The 14602-nt window shown below is 38.9% G+C and overlaps 1 protein-coding gene across 1 annotated transcript in view; it reads left to right on the plus strand.

Moving 5' to 3' along the window:
* NECTIN3 (nectin cell adhesion molecule 3) overlaps positions 1-14153 on the plus strand; it is a 141241-nt gene extending 127088 nt beyond the window's left edge. The window contains exons 8-9 of the mRNA XM_058555761.1: positions 10990-11052; positions 11866-14153. Coding sequence (XP_058411744.1) covers positions 10990-11052; positions 11866-12045 — 243 coding nt within the window. The 3' untranslated portion in view covers positions 12046-14153. The remainder of the gene's footprint in view (positions 1-10989; positions 11053-11865) is intronic.
* Positions 14154-14602: the final 449 nt, after the last annotated feature.

The raw sequence follows: 14602 nt of genomic DNA on the forward strand, positions 1-14602 counted from the left end.
TTCAATCCCCTTGTGCAGTTAAATTAGGAAAAGACTGGATATACTCAAGATAGGCAGTCCTGTGTGATGGTTTAAGACACAGACTTCAGAATTACATAAACATGAGTTTGAATCTTAGCTCTATGAACTTGGGAACATTGCATTATCCCTCTAAGTGTCAGCTTCGTTGTCTTTATTATGAGAACAAAGGTAACGTTACCTCAAGCAGATAGTATAAGGATATGAGCACATCTAAAGCATCTTGTACAACGCCTACCTTAAGAGGCAGGGAGTAGGAGAAGAATCTGTCAGTCCTTACAAGCTGCAGTTGTTCTTTTGCCTAAGGTGAGCCTCATGATGTCTGTTTTAACCCTGTGGGCATTATTGAGCCAACTTCTGTGCCCTGTCTTGCCTCCTTTAACCTAGACCCTCTCCTCCAGTCTTTACAAGATTCCTGACTAGCAAGGATCTAGAACCTATTTTCATGGTGTTCACTCCCTTCTCATGAACCAATTCAGATCTAATTCTGCCCTGTTCCTTACAGTTAGGAATTCAGACACCAAGGTTTCTAGTCCAAGTGTCACAGGTTTCCCAACATACTCCAGCTCCCAAGGCCTCGGTGGGGATCCCTGACTAAGAGTGGGAGTCAGAACAGATCCTGTGCACGGATACTATGTCAGCAAGCGTTCACTGAGCATCTGCTCCGTGATGCACCAGGTGAGGCTTGGGGGAAACCTCCTTGTCAGCCGCTTAGGGATTAACAGAAAAGGATTTATAGGATAGGATGCATGGACAGAACACAGAAGTGAACCTCACTTCTCAGACACTGGGAAAGAGGAGTTGTAAGCAAATAAATCTCAAGTCTTGGGGAATAAGAGCCAGACAGACTTTATATATTCAACCAGTCTAATGTGTAGTGGCAATCTGCATTCGTCATGACTGATTGTAGATACCAGAGAACTAAGGATTAACTAAAAAATAATAAGGAAACATTTCTAAATTTAAAAGAAAAAGGTTGATTAATAATATAGTCCCTCCCTTGACATTCATAGAGGATACTTCACAGGCTTTTGAGAAACTGTACATTCCTAAATACCCCTATCTTTTATAAAACTCATATATAAGAGTTGAGAATAACAGAAACACATTGAAAGATGGATATTGAGTGGTTGCTAAGCTCATTAACTAGCTAAATGATTAACCCGTCACAAAAACCTCCTAGGTCTTGATTCAAAGTTGTGTGTCAATAAAATTACAAATTACAACCTGTCATAACCTTTTTAAACTCACTTATAAATGGTTAAAACCAGCAATGTTAAATCTGTGAATGCCAAGGGTCTGCTAGAATAATAAGAGACATTCATGTGAATAGCTTACCCTTATGGGTAATTAACTTGGAGAACAGTAACAATTGTGTATCTCATTAAGCAAGTGCCTAATTAATATTGTAAATTTTACTTGATTAGAACACCATCTTTATAGTTGTTACTCATGCGACACGGCCAGCTACTCTCACAACTATTAAAAAAGTGGAAGGGAAAATTGACCTTTGGTTCACAGTTTTAGTAATGTTTTATAACTTCTTTCAGAGAGGTACTTACTAGATAGGAATGTAATATCCCTATGCCTGGAGGAGTCCATACTTGGTGAATTATGTACGGTAGGCATTTCTTTATGTGTTACTCCTTTAGTGTGGTAAAGTCATCTCTATAGATTAGGAACTCAGTCACTAGAACACAGACAGTTGGATTCTATAGCCAAGAAACTGCATCAAGGACAATCTGCTATAAAGCATTTATTGAGGGTTTACTATGTACGTGTATCATGCCGGGTTCCAGATGGTCATTGACTTCGCATCCTACTTCACCTCCCCATGCGTGCTTCTCCAAATGATGAAATGGAAAGGTATAGTTTTGTTAAAACTCAACTTAATTGTGGTATAATTTACATAGTACTTTGCACCATTTTAAGTTTGCAATTTGATAAGCTTTGCCAAACGTGTGCATTGATGTAACCACTACCCCAATCAAGAACATTTCTGTTGTCTGAAAAATTTCATACAGGTCCTCTGCCACCACCACTCCTCTCCTGCCCCCCACCCCCAAGCTCCTGCCTCAGGCAACTACTAAGGTGATTCTATCACAATATATTAGTTAGGCCTTTTTAAAAGAACTTCACCTAAAGGGAATCACAGTGTACTCTTTTGTCTCCAGTTCCTTTTGCTTAGCATAATGCTTTTGAGATCCATATTGTTGCATGAATAACTGTGTAGCATCCCATTTTATGAAGATACCATAATTTGTTTATTCATTCAACTGTTGAGGACTGTTTTGGTTTAAGGTTTTGGGATATTATGAGTAAAAATCTTTAATTTTCCGTTTTTGTAATATCCTTGTCTGGTTTTGATATCAGAGTGATGCTAATCTCATAAAAGGAGTTATAAAGTGTTCTCTTTTCTCTCATTTGCGGAAAGAATTTAAGAGTATTAGTCCTTTCAATGTTTGATAGAATTTACTAGTGATTCCATCTGGGCCTGGAGTTTCTCTGTGGAAAGGATTTTCATCATGTCTTTCAGGACATCTGTCCATTTCATCTCGGTTGTCAAAATTAACTGGCACCAAACTGTTCATAACATCTTTTTTATGCTTCCAACTTTTCTGGGATCAGTCGTAATGTCACCTTTTTTTTTTTTTTGGTATTGGTGTGTGTTTCTCTTTTTTTCTTACTGGGGTTTTCCAATTGTATTAATCTTTTCAAAGAACCAGCTTTTGATTTCATTAATTTTGTTCAATGTTTGTCCATTATTTATTGACTGATTTTTTCACTCTTTATTATGTCTTTCTTTCTACTTCCTTTAGATTTAATTTGCTTTTCTTTTTTCAGCTTCCTAAAGAAGAATCTTAGATCATTAATTTGAGACCTTTCTTCTTTTCTAATACAAGAATTTATAGCTATAAATTTTTCTTTAAGCACTTCTTTGAAATCCTGCAAAGTTTGATATGTTATGACTTCATTATCATTCAATTCAAAATATTTTCTAGCTTCCCTTATTATTTCTTCTTTGGCCATTGAGTTATTTAGAAGTATGTTGTTTAATTTCCAAATGTTTTGCAGTTTTTCAAATATGTTTTTGTTATCACTTTCTCACTAATTCTGTTATGATTAGAAAATATATCTGTGAGATTTCAATCCTTTTAAATGTATTGAGATTTCTGTTATTGCCTGGCATATAGTCTGTCTTACTGAATGTTCCATGTGCACTGAAACAAATAGTTGTTTTGCTGTTGCTGGGTGTAGTGTTCTATAAGTGTCAATTAGGTCATGTTGATTGATAGTATTAAGTCTTTATACATAATGATTTTCAGTTTACATATCTATCAGTTACTGAGACAGGAGTGTTATTTCCAACTATAATTGTGAGTGTGTCTATTTCTCCTTTCAGTTTTGTCAGTTATTCATGTGTTTTTGTAGCTCTCTTATTGGGTACATACACATTTAGAATTGTTACGTCATGTCATCTTGATAAGTTGATCCTTTTATCATTATGAACAGTTCTTCATCTCTGGTAATTTTGCTTGTCATGAACTCATTTTGTCTGATATTAATATAGCTGCTCCAGTTTTTAACCATTTTTTTGTGATTCATGTTTTCAGGGTACATGTATTCCATCCTCTCACTTTTAACCCAACTATATCTTTATATTTAAAATGGATTTCACATAGATAACATCTAGTTGAGTATTGCTTTTCAAAAAGACTGGGTAAACCCAGTCTGAAAATCCCTGACTTTAATTGCTATGTTTAGTCTGTTCTTATTTAATATATTTATTGCTATATTTGGGGTTAAGTTCACCATCTTGTATTTTGTTTTCTATTGCCCCCTCAATTCTGTGTTCCTTTCCTCCTCTTTTCTTGCCTTCCTTTACATTAACTGAGTATTTTTAGTATTTTTTATCTCCTGTATTGAATTATTAACTATGCCTCTTTGTTCTCCTTTTTTAGTGATCTCTCTGGGGTTTAGTATGTGCATTTTTAACTTAGCCCTATCTGCCTTAATATAACATTATACTACCTCATGTATCATGTAAGAACTTCAATATATACTTCAATTTCCTCCCTGCCTTCCTTATTATTCTTATACATTTTATTTATGTTTTAGACTGTAATGTATCTTTGTTAAAAATTTAAAAAGTTGATGAGGTTTTCTTTGGAATAAGTTTTCCTCAACCTGAAGAACTTTCCCGCAACATTATTTATGGTATCGGTCTGCTGACAACAACTTCACTGAGCTTTCATTTGTCTGAAAATTTCTTTATTTCACCTTCATTTTTGAATATTTTTGTGGGATATAGAATTCTAGTTTGACTTTGTTTTTTCATTCAGTACTTTAAAGCTGTAGCTTCATTATTTCCTGGCCTTCAGTTTTTTCTGATGAGGAGCCGGTGATAATTCTTATTTTTATTTCCCTATATGTACTGTATCTTATTTTTATTTCCCTATATGTGCTGTATCTTATTTTTATTTCCCTATATGTGCTGTATCTTATTTTTATTTCCCTATATGTACTGTATCTTATTTTTATTTCCCTATATGTGCTGTATCTTATTTTTTCCTCTGGCTACATCTTGGATTTTCTTTATTATTGGTTTTCAGCAATTGGATTTTGAAATGTGTTGGAGTAGTTTTCTTTATGTTTTCCCTTCTTGGGGTTCATTGAGCTTAGAATTCTAGGTTTATATTTTTCATCGAATTTGGAAAATTTTAACAATTCTTCAAATATTTTTTCCTGTCTTTTCTTCCCTTTGTGATTCCAATTACACAAATGGTAGATTTCTTGATAATATTCCACAGATCACTAAGGCTATCTTCAATTTATTTTCAGCCTTTTCCCTTCTGCTCTTTGTATGGATAGTTTCTGTCTTCAAGTGCACTGATCTCTTCTTTTGCAGTGTCTATTAAGGCCATGCAGTGACTTTTTTATTTCACATATTATATTTTTTCATTTCTAAAAGTTCTCTTTGGTTCTTTTTCACAGTTTTCAATTTGCATATTATGTTCATATTTTCCTTTATATCCTTAGACATATTTATAATAGCTGTTTTAAAATTCTTGTCTACTGATTCCATCGTATTTGTCATTTCAAGGTTTGTTTCTATTGACTTATTTTTTTCCTGCCTTTTTTTTTTCTTGTTCAGTACATTTTAATTGGGTGCTGGACATTATGAATGTTATATTGTCAATTATTAGAATTTTTCTATCATTCCTTGATAAGAATTGGTTTATTTTTCTGGCAGTCAGTTAATTTACTTTAAGGTCAACTTGATATCTGGAAGTTTCTTTTTAAGCTTTGTTAGGCTAGTTCTGGAATAGTCTATCCTCTAGAGCTACTTTAACCTTACTCCTAACGCATGACCCTGGGCTCTACTGAGTGTCTCACATGTTCAGTGAGAATTGTCCTTCTCTTTAATACCCTGTCCTACAGATTACAGCCACCTCAGCTTGCTGGAATCCTGAACTCTGTTTCCTCAGCTCAGTAAGACCCTGTGCTCTTCTTGGGTTTTCCTCTTTCTGAATCAGCAGAAAAATCAGGGCCATCAGAGGATCACTGTGTGTACGTGGTGTATGTGTGCGTGTGTGTGTGTGTTCCCATTCTCTGAGATCCCAGTCCTTTGCAGCACAGTTGTCCAGTGTCTGAAAACTGTTGTTTCATATATTTTGTGTAGATTTCTAGTAATTTATGGCAGGACAACAAGTCTGGTATAGGTTCCCCATCATGACTGGAAGCGGAAGTAAAAATGTATCACTTGTCAGTATAAGGAAGAAGCATTGGAACAAGATATGTCAATGGGATGAAACCCTTTAAAATGCCTTATGGGGGCATAATGGGAAGAAAGAGAAAATGCTGACAGATGTGAATATTGTATAAAATAGACCAGAAGAATACTGAAGGTCGTGGGGCAAGAACTCAGCTCAGAGAAAATGACTGGGTGTCCTGTGACCCAGAAATTCCAGAAACTTCTCTATTTAGAGTCCAGTGGAAAGTAATTTCAACATGATTCATAGGTATTAACCTGAAATTCTGATACAGGAGGAGAAAAAGGGACATGATTCCCGTTGTCACCAGTGGAATTGAGAGAATAACAAAAACACAAAAAGAAGCAAACTAAAAAGCAAAGAATCAGGGGCCAGCCCGGTGGTGCAGTGGTTAAGTGCACGTGCTCCACCTTGGCCGCCCGGGGTTCACAGGTTCAGATCCCGGGCACGCACCGAGGCACCGCTTGTCAAACCGTGCTGTAGGCGGCATCCCCTATAAAGTAGAGGAAGATGGGCACGGATGTTAGTCCAGGGCCAATCTTCCTCAGCAAAAAAAAGAGGATGATTGGCATCGGATGTTAGCTCAGCGCTGATCTTCCTCACCAAAAAAAAAAAAAAAAAAAGGAAAGAGTCATACAAAATATTGTATTATCAAGGATTCAGAGTTTCTTCACAGGCATAAGAGGGCAATGTGTAGTAATTTGCTCCATTTCTAAGAGACTGGCCAAGATTTTAGGTAGAATCAAAGTAATTAAGTAATTTAGTCATTATTCATGCATTCTTCATATAATTTATACTCTAAGGTTCTCTGGTTCCATAAAAAATAGTGAGTGCACATTAAAATATTTGGTTATGTCTGGTGTGCTATAAGTGGCAATGAAAAATTACCCAAGCGTGTGACGGGGAAGCTTAGCAAATGCTTGAATTGGGAAGGCAGCAGTGGAGGAGAGACCAATTACATGCTAGGTGTGAGGGTATAGGGTGTTTAGTATGTCTTCACTTACAACCTTAGAAACTGAGGGAAGATGGATGGTCCTTCAGCAGGTAATGAGATATAAGTATCTTGTTAAGCTGAGGTTTTAAGAGGTAAGTTAAGGACCTTTTAGAATTTAAGAAATTGAGGTTTTAATAAATATTATCTTTTCATTTCTCTCTTAAGATGACAGATGCTTTAACATGTTTGTATGCCAGGAGGAAGGAATTCATGGCAAAATAAAGTAAGAGAGCAAGAGAGTTGAAAGATAAGAGAATGACGTGGAAGTTCTTGTAGATGTGGGAGCGATTTGCAGTAGTTAAAAGGCATCTTGCTTTCTCAAGGCTTAAGAAAATTCTGGAAGAGACAGATGCCATTTGGTCTTGGAATTAGAGGGAACATGTTAGGGAAAAGTTTGGGAAGGTAGGAGAATGTGTTTAAAAAGAACAATGTTTAAGGTTTATAAATCACAATGACAGAGTTGGGGCATAAGGGAGACTTGGTTCCAAGGAAGGAAGTACAGAACATTTTGAGGATGAAATTATGAAGCAAAATAGAAGACCAAAAGGACTCAAATTTGGTAGTGGGGATAATGGATCCAAATGGAACTCTCATTTGAAGTTTTTCTATTGCCAGATCAAGCAGAGTATCCAGAGTTACTGTAGACCTCATGGACAATAGCAACTTCAAATCTTGGTTCTGTCATCACTGAAAATAAACCTTAACAACTTCAAAAGCTCTGTTTATGGGATTTTAAAATATTGTCTAAATGGAAACAGGTTAAGATATAATACATATTAAAGAATAAAGGTTTTGGTTTATTTATGTGAGTCAGAGAAGGTAAAATATTTAAGATAACATATAATAAAACTTGAAAAGCTAGTGTTGTTAGCACCTTGGAAGCCAGGAATGAAAGTGTACGTGACTTTGGTAAGTCAGGTAAGTGAATATGGGTTGTAGCTCAAAAGAAATTGCTGCAAGATCGTCCCCATAAATAGGGAAATTGAAATATGTATTAGAGATTCAGAGCAGCCCAAAACTTTCTAGGAAAAAAAATGCAAAGATAGTAGAATAATATACGCTGTGTATCCGTCGAAGTATTATATGTTAATTCAGTACCTATATATTAGGCACCAAACAAGTGAGGTATTATGCAAGACACTTTTCTGCATACTGTGGTCATTAAGTTTTTTTAAAAATCAGAATATGCAACACTTCAGGTAGTTTATGGACTAGCAGAAAGAGAGCACATGTACCCACCCACTGCTAGATAAAATTAAGTTCCTTGTGTATCTTGTGGCCACACAGTACAGATGGCCACACAGTGCAGAGGCAAGCACAGCATTCTTTTCCGTAGCCCCTAATCCCTAATGCACGGCCGTCCCTAGAGTATATGGGGCTCCTGTGTAAACAATTTGAATAAATACTGTGTTACAAAATTCATGAGCTCATGTGAGGTACAGTGGTTATAGATGAAGGTTATATATTGGATGGAGAAGAGGAACTTAGGTATTTGCTTATTGTCCAGTCAGTGCACGTGAAGACTGTTCATAGTCTCCAGGCACCATTTCTTCCAGTTCAGGTCTAGGAACTCTCTCTTCTTGTCCTTTATTGTCAAATGTACCACTTTTGGCTAATTTTATGTCTCTTAGAGTTATTACTCGCAAAGCCATGGCTCTTTAAAATCTCTTTGTGTTGAAATGAAATAGATTTTCCTGCCTCTATAATTCCCCAACACTATTGATTTAATACTGGTTGTGTTGTTACTCATGTTGCTGCATCATCCATTGTGTCCTCCATGAATACTGGCTTCTAAGGACTCAAAGCTTGTTACTGTGTTTCGTTGATAATGATCAAATGCAAATTTTACCTAGAGTGTTCAGGAAAGTGCGAATGAGAATTTATTTTCTGGTCATTAAATTTACCATTTGGAATTTTATAGTATAAATATAGAATAGCACATAGCCCAACCAAGTCTTCTCTTGAACTCTTGAGGTTGTAATCACCATATTTCTAGAATGTGGTTTCTTTTAGTGTTGCCTGCACCCCTGCTTCTGCCACACTGCCACCAGTGGGGAGAAGGACACTTGCTCTTTCTACAGAGAAGCTTCTCACTGGCCTGCCTCTCGTCAAATTAGACAGTGACGTAACATCATTCATCAGTTACCTATATTAAGGGAAGGGGAACAGCAACAGGAATAATCTTACACAGCAAAGAAACAAAAGAAAATGCTAATTTTAATTTTGGGTATTTTTTTTTCTGAGTCTGTTTTCCTTGGACCAGGACCAGCTACATAATTATGAGGCTCTGTGCAAAGTGAAAATGCAGGGCCCCTTGTTTAAAAATTAAGAATATCAAGATGGCAATACTGGGTCCCTAGATCAGGGGTGAGAGGGAGGCTCACCCTCACTGAGATGTGTCCCCCAGACATCTGCCAGCTGTGCCATGATGTTCAGGGTGTGCACCCCTGACCCCAACCTCCCCTGTATCAGGTCGGGGCCCTGCCCGGGCAGAGGGCAGCTGTAGTCACTGGACGAGGGCAGGGAGGGGAAGGCCAGGGGGGCCTGGGACACCAGGATGGGGGAATGGTGACCAAGAACCAAATCGAAGACAGGCGGCAGGAGGCAGGACACCCTTGAACTGAGGCTGCAAGTCCCTGAAGAATGTTCCATTGTCCCATTATACCCCTTACAAAACACAAATTCACAATAAAATTAAGAAATCGGAGATGCAACCACAGAGCATTAAACCCCAAAGTGGGACCCTTCTGAGCACCAGGTCCTGTGCGTCTGGTCACACGTCCATGAAGCTGGCCCGGCCTTGGACTTGTACCGGTGGGTACTGTCAGTATCAAGTGGTCATGTGGAAAGCACCATAGAATCATGCAGAATACAATAGGGGGAATGAATTTGTCACAGATAGTTTATAATTTGGATGACACTAACATGGGATATGAAGAATTATTTGGATGACACTAACATGGGATATGAAGAATTGATAATTTAGATTTCAATAAATTCATTAGTTAACTACTGACTTATTACTATCGCAGAACCTCAGGCTAGGGTATGGGGATGGAGGAGGATGGCCAAGAAAGGCTCACTGTTTACTGGGCTTGAAAGATACAGACATTAGGAACTATAAAACAGATAGATCATGCTGTGGGCTATAATAGAGGCATAAACAAGAACAACAGGAAAGCTGGGAGTAAAGAAATTAACTTTGATGGGCAATGTGGAAAGGCCTTCTGGGGAAAAAATGACTGTAGTCAGGCTGAGATGGATGGGTAGCATTTCAACTGCCAGAGACTCAGGGACCGACCTTCCAGACCAAAAGGACACATAAGCAAAGGCAGTAAAATGGAGAGCATGTTGATAGGTGTGTCTACATGCTGAGACTCTCCGGCCTTCTTTTATTATGTTTATTGAACATCTATTTTCCAGGCACTGAGCTGGAAGCAGGAGATGTAATAATACAGGATTAGGAATCAGACACAGCCCTGTTTGAACCACAAACCACCACTTCCCAGCTACGTGACTGGAGACATCTTACTTAACCACTCAGAGCCTCAGTTTTAGTCGTCTATAAAATACAGACATCGGTTTTACAGAATTAAAAAGATTACATGAGATAATGTTTCTAAAATACTCCAACCAGCACCCTCGATCTAGTGAAGGTGACAAGCCAATAACCACACAATTGTGATATGCGTTTGTAAACTAAAGGGAAGCTGAGAAAGGTTCTTCCTCTTCGTGATCTGTGTGGGTTTGAGGGCCAGGGAGTAACAGCACGAAGGAAAACGTGACCGTATATACATCTATAGATAAAAGTAAAAAATAACCTTTCATTTCACCCAAACTACTTTTAGCAGATTCAAAATCTCAGACTCTTCCGCTGAGAGAAGGCGAGAGACCTTCTGTGCCGAGTCCTCGCTCAAGTAAGATGTAAACAAGTTTGCATGAGAGCTTCTGCAGCAGATGTTCTGTCTATTTTCTTCCTTCCAGAAGAAGCCTGGAGCCAGGAGAGAGAGAGAGAGAGACAAGCTCTCAAAAAATGAAGTTGCTTTTCCCATCCTCATCGGGAATGTTTTGCTTAGTTGGCAGACCTTTAACAAGAGATGATCGGCTCTTTTAAACATAGGAGTCTCCGTGGTCTTCGTTGATCTGTTTTATCATGTACTTGGTGCTTTAAAGTGCATGTCTTTTTCTGTCTTCTTCCTCCAGACTGAACACTTGCCTTTGCAGATTCAGTTCGAAGAAAGAAAGGCTGGCGGTCTCCAGCGCTCTGTAAGTAACGCGGGCCTGTTGTGGGGGTCAGCCTAGGCATAGCTGGTGGCCACGCTGCTTGTTAAAATATCATCTGATTTCCATGAAATTTCACTTTATTCATCATTCTGCTATTTGAGCATCTGTAGTATGGTTTTGTAAAGTCCTTGAGTTGCTTGTCCCTCTTAGAAGTAATCAAGTTTTATGAGATGAATAATCAGGCAGATGAGTCAGTATCAGAGACACCACAGAGCATCAGGGGGTTCATTTTATAGTGTCAACTGTGACCCAAGGTCCAGCAAGGAAAAAAGATCAAGACAAGGATATTTTTGACAGCGTTTCTTAGTCTCAGTTGTATCAGGCACACGGTCAAATACCAGTTCATTTCGCTGTGTCTTTTCCTTGATTCCCCAGTGCTGAATCCCGAGGTTTCTTTTGGTTTTGTTTTGGTTGTTTGATTTAATCCTCTGTATGTCTCATGTACTCCTGCCGAGCTTGAGCCTTGCCGAGGGACTCCTGAAGTTCACAGCCTTGTTTTTCTCCAGTTTACCTTAGCCGATACCAATTCCAAATTTTGAAACCTGAAACTGACTACAGTTCCCATTAGTCACAATTTTCTATTTAAGAGCTGCCATCACTCTTCTTCAGGTATTGTACGTAACAAATGACTGGAAAATGATAAGTTGTTGAACTTTACCTTGCCATTGAATAGCTCGTGGGGTAATGAATCAGAGACACAGACTGTAATGAATTCTATTCTTGCCTGTTTTTACCAAAGTGCTAGAGAAAGGCGAACAGCTGCTCTGCTAATGTAAGCAATGTTTGCATTTCCAGAATGGACTCAATAGCAGGAGATTTGACTATGAAGCAGAGAATCCGGTGGGGGAAGACGGGATTCAGCAGATGTACCCCCTTTACAGTAAGATGTGCCACCATGACGGGAGCCCCGACAGCCGTCATCAGAGCAGCAGCCCTCAGAGAGTCTACATCAACTCACGAGAACACTATGTGTAATTGTCCTCTTGTTCTAGTGGGTGTTCTGACAAATGTTTATTCATAGACCGGGGAGAGAAACTGAGGCCAATAATTATTATTTTATTCTCTCTCCTATAAAACCATCTCAGTCTAAGTGTTTCGGAAGTCGTGATGAGTGACTTGGAGCCAATAGCAAGTTTCTTTCCTTCATTAAGAGTTTCTTATCCACCAGCTGTGTTTGTGAACTTGACTATAGCTTTGTGTGTTTCTGTGACGATGGTGTTTAACTACTAACATTTGGCCTACGATGGCATGTTCATTTAAAAGTAGAGCATCTGCCTGTGACGACAATGGTGATTCTCCAGAAAGAAGGGCCCCAGCTGGGAGTATTAACCTTGCTGGGTCTCAGCCAGACCAGCCTGTTCATCACCAACTCAAATGGGCAGAAAAAGGAGTTCAAAATCCATGTCACTGATTATTTAGTTGGGGTTTGGTTTTCCCTGGCATGCTTAATTCAATTGCAATAGCTGTGTACAAACGAGAGGCCTCAGGAAGGAGGCAAAACTTGTTCTGTATCCAAACATAGCCGACAACAGAAGGCAGTTTAAAACTTCAGGCCTGTTGGTTGCTTTTAGACTCTTAAGATATTGTAGTGTATGTTCCTTCTTGATCACTAAGTCCCTGAGGGATACCTATTTCTTGCTGTTATCTGCCTTGTCTTGATTAGCTTGCACTAACCAAGGCTCTTCTCTTGCTCTGTATTGTTCCCACAGCTCTGTTCTTTACTAGCCAGATGAGCCTATCTCCCACCTGTTAAATTCTAAAAGCCCTGTCTAGATGGCAGACAGCCTTGACCCTGTCCCTCTTTTCTGTAGTGTTGTATATGACAGGCTCAGCTTTCACCACTGACATTTCTTTCAAACTAATCCTACCCACACAGGCTTTCGCTACCCTCTGCATTCAGTCAGACTACTTACTGTTCGTGTTTTATCTACCTCAGAAAAGCCTGCTGGAAAATCACCATGAAATAACTCCTGCTCTTAAAAAGCCAGGTGGAAAATTTGAAAACTTAAAAAAAAAAAGCCACTTCAGTATGACATATGTGCTAAACCAACACGTTGTCCTTTGTCTCTCCTCCCCTACTTTGCCTGGTCAACCACAAGAGTCATGAGATGCTAAAAAGCAAATAATATAGTGACTTACCTGCCAGTGTATCCTGCGACACTCTGGTGCCCACCAGTGTCTCTCTTGACTCCTCTCGCTTCCCTTTGCCGACTTTTCTTCGCTGAGATCGAAGGTAGTAATTATAGTGGGGTGAGCCGGGGAGCACAGGTACTCATGCAAATGTCAGTCACCCTGCCTCACTTCTTAAGGAAAGCATTGTTTTACTGTGTGTTCTGGAAGATTAGAGGTATGTCACAGACATAAAAAACACTACAGACTTGTCATATATTAGGAAGAGTGAAATGAGCACTAACATAAAACAGTACACGTTTCCAACCTAAGCTTCAAGGAGATGGGAGAATATTAACATGATTTCTAACGAGATACCAAAGATACGTTATGATTTGTGTTGTGCGGGCTCTAGTTCTTGCTTGTGTGTTTCCTTTTTTAGTTGCCATGCTTTCTCAGACAAATTATCCCGGTGGTTCTGCAGTAGTGATATACTCTCTCCCTATTACCTGGGTGACCAATAATTCTGGGAGAAAAGATGATTAAATTCTAACTCAATGCTTTAGCCAGGTAATTAGCAATTTAAAAGGGGATAGTTCTATGGGATCAAAGGATAAATTCCAAGGAGACTCATTGCTGTATGGCTGTGCTACCTCAGAGTTAGAGATTACTGCCCCTTGTAGCAAGCTGATGCAGAAAGAAGATATTTGACTTTATTACTTAGAATCCCATCCGTGAGTAACTGAAGGTGTAGGAACTTGAAATTGTTTTCCAACAGAAAGATGACTGGTCAGAGCTCTCCTTGACAGGGAAGTGTTTTATAAATGCTTGATGTTACAGAGGAGGAGATACTGTGGTGCATCACCCCCTTTAGAAAGCTTTAAAAATGTCTTACACATTGGGGATGGTTTCTAGGGTCCCGCTGGGAAGCAGGTGGTTGAATTAGCAACACAAAAGCTCACCCTGGACCTAGGGGAGAGTAGAGATGTCTCCATTTGCACTAGGGAGAGAGATTTGGAAGCACTGGGTTTCAGGAGCCCTTTGACCTGTCTACAGCACCCTCTCTGCCAAGAAGAATCCTGTATTGCATTTTTAACATTCTCAGTGTAGTTATGGAAAAGAAATTTCAGGATGTACACACCTCCCTCACAGCCAGCGAGTTCAATATCCCCTTTGCCTCTCTGTCAGCTATGATATTTCTTTAACAAACTGGTGGATTTCATAGCTCTTGGCCCTTAACATGGGTCACATAAGCTATATGATTGCTTATCTTAGTGCCTCTCATCTGTTCTCTCTAAACACTGAGTGGAGTAGAAAGGAGCTTTAAAAGGGTTTGATCAACCAGCCCCCTCAACCTAAAAATGCCATCCAAAATTAGCCTCTTGATCTCTAAATTTGGAGCCTAGACTACTTGACGATGGCC

The sequence above is a fragment of the Diceros bicornis genome, chromosome 15, assembly GCF_020826845.1.
Source record: "Diceros bicornis minor isolate mBicDic1 chromosome 15, mDicBic1.mat.cur, whole genome shotgun sequence".
Taxonomy (NCBI): Eukaryota; Metazoa; Chordata; class Mammalia; order Perissodactyla; family Rhinocerotidae; genus Diceros; species Diceros bicornis.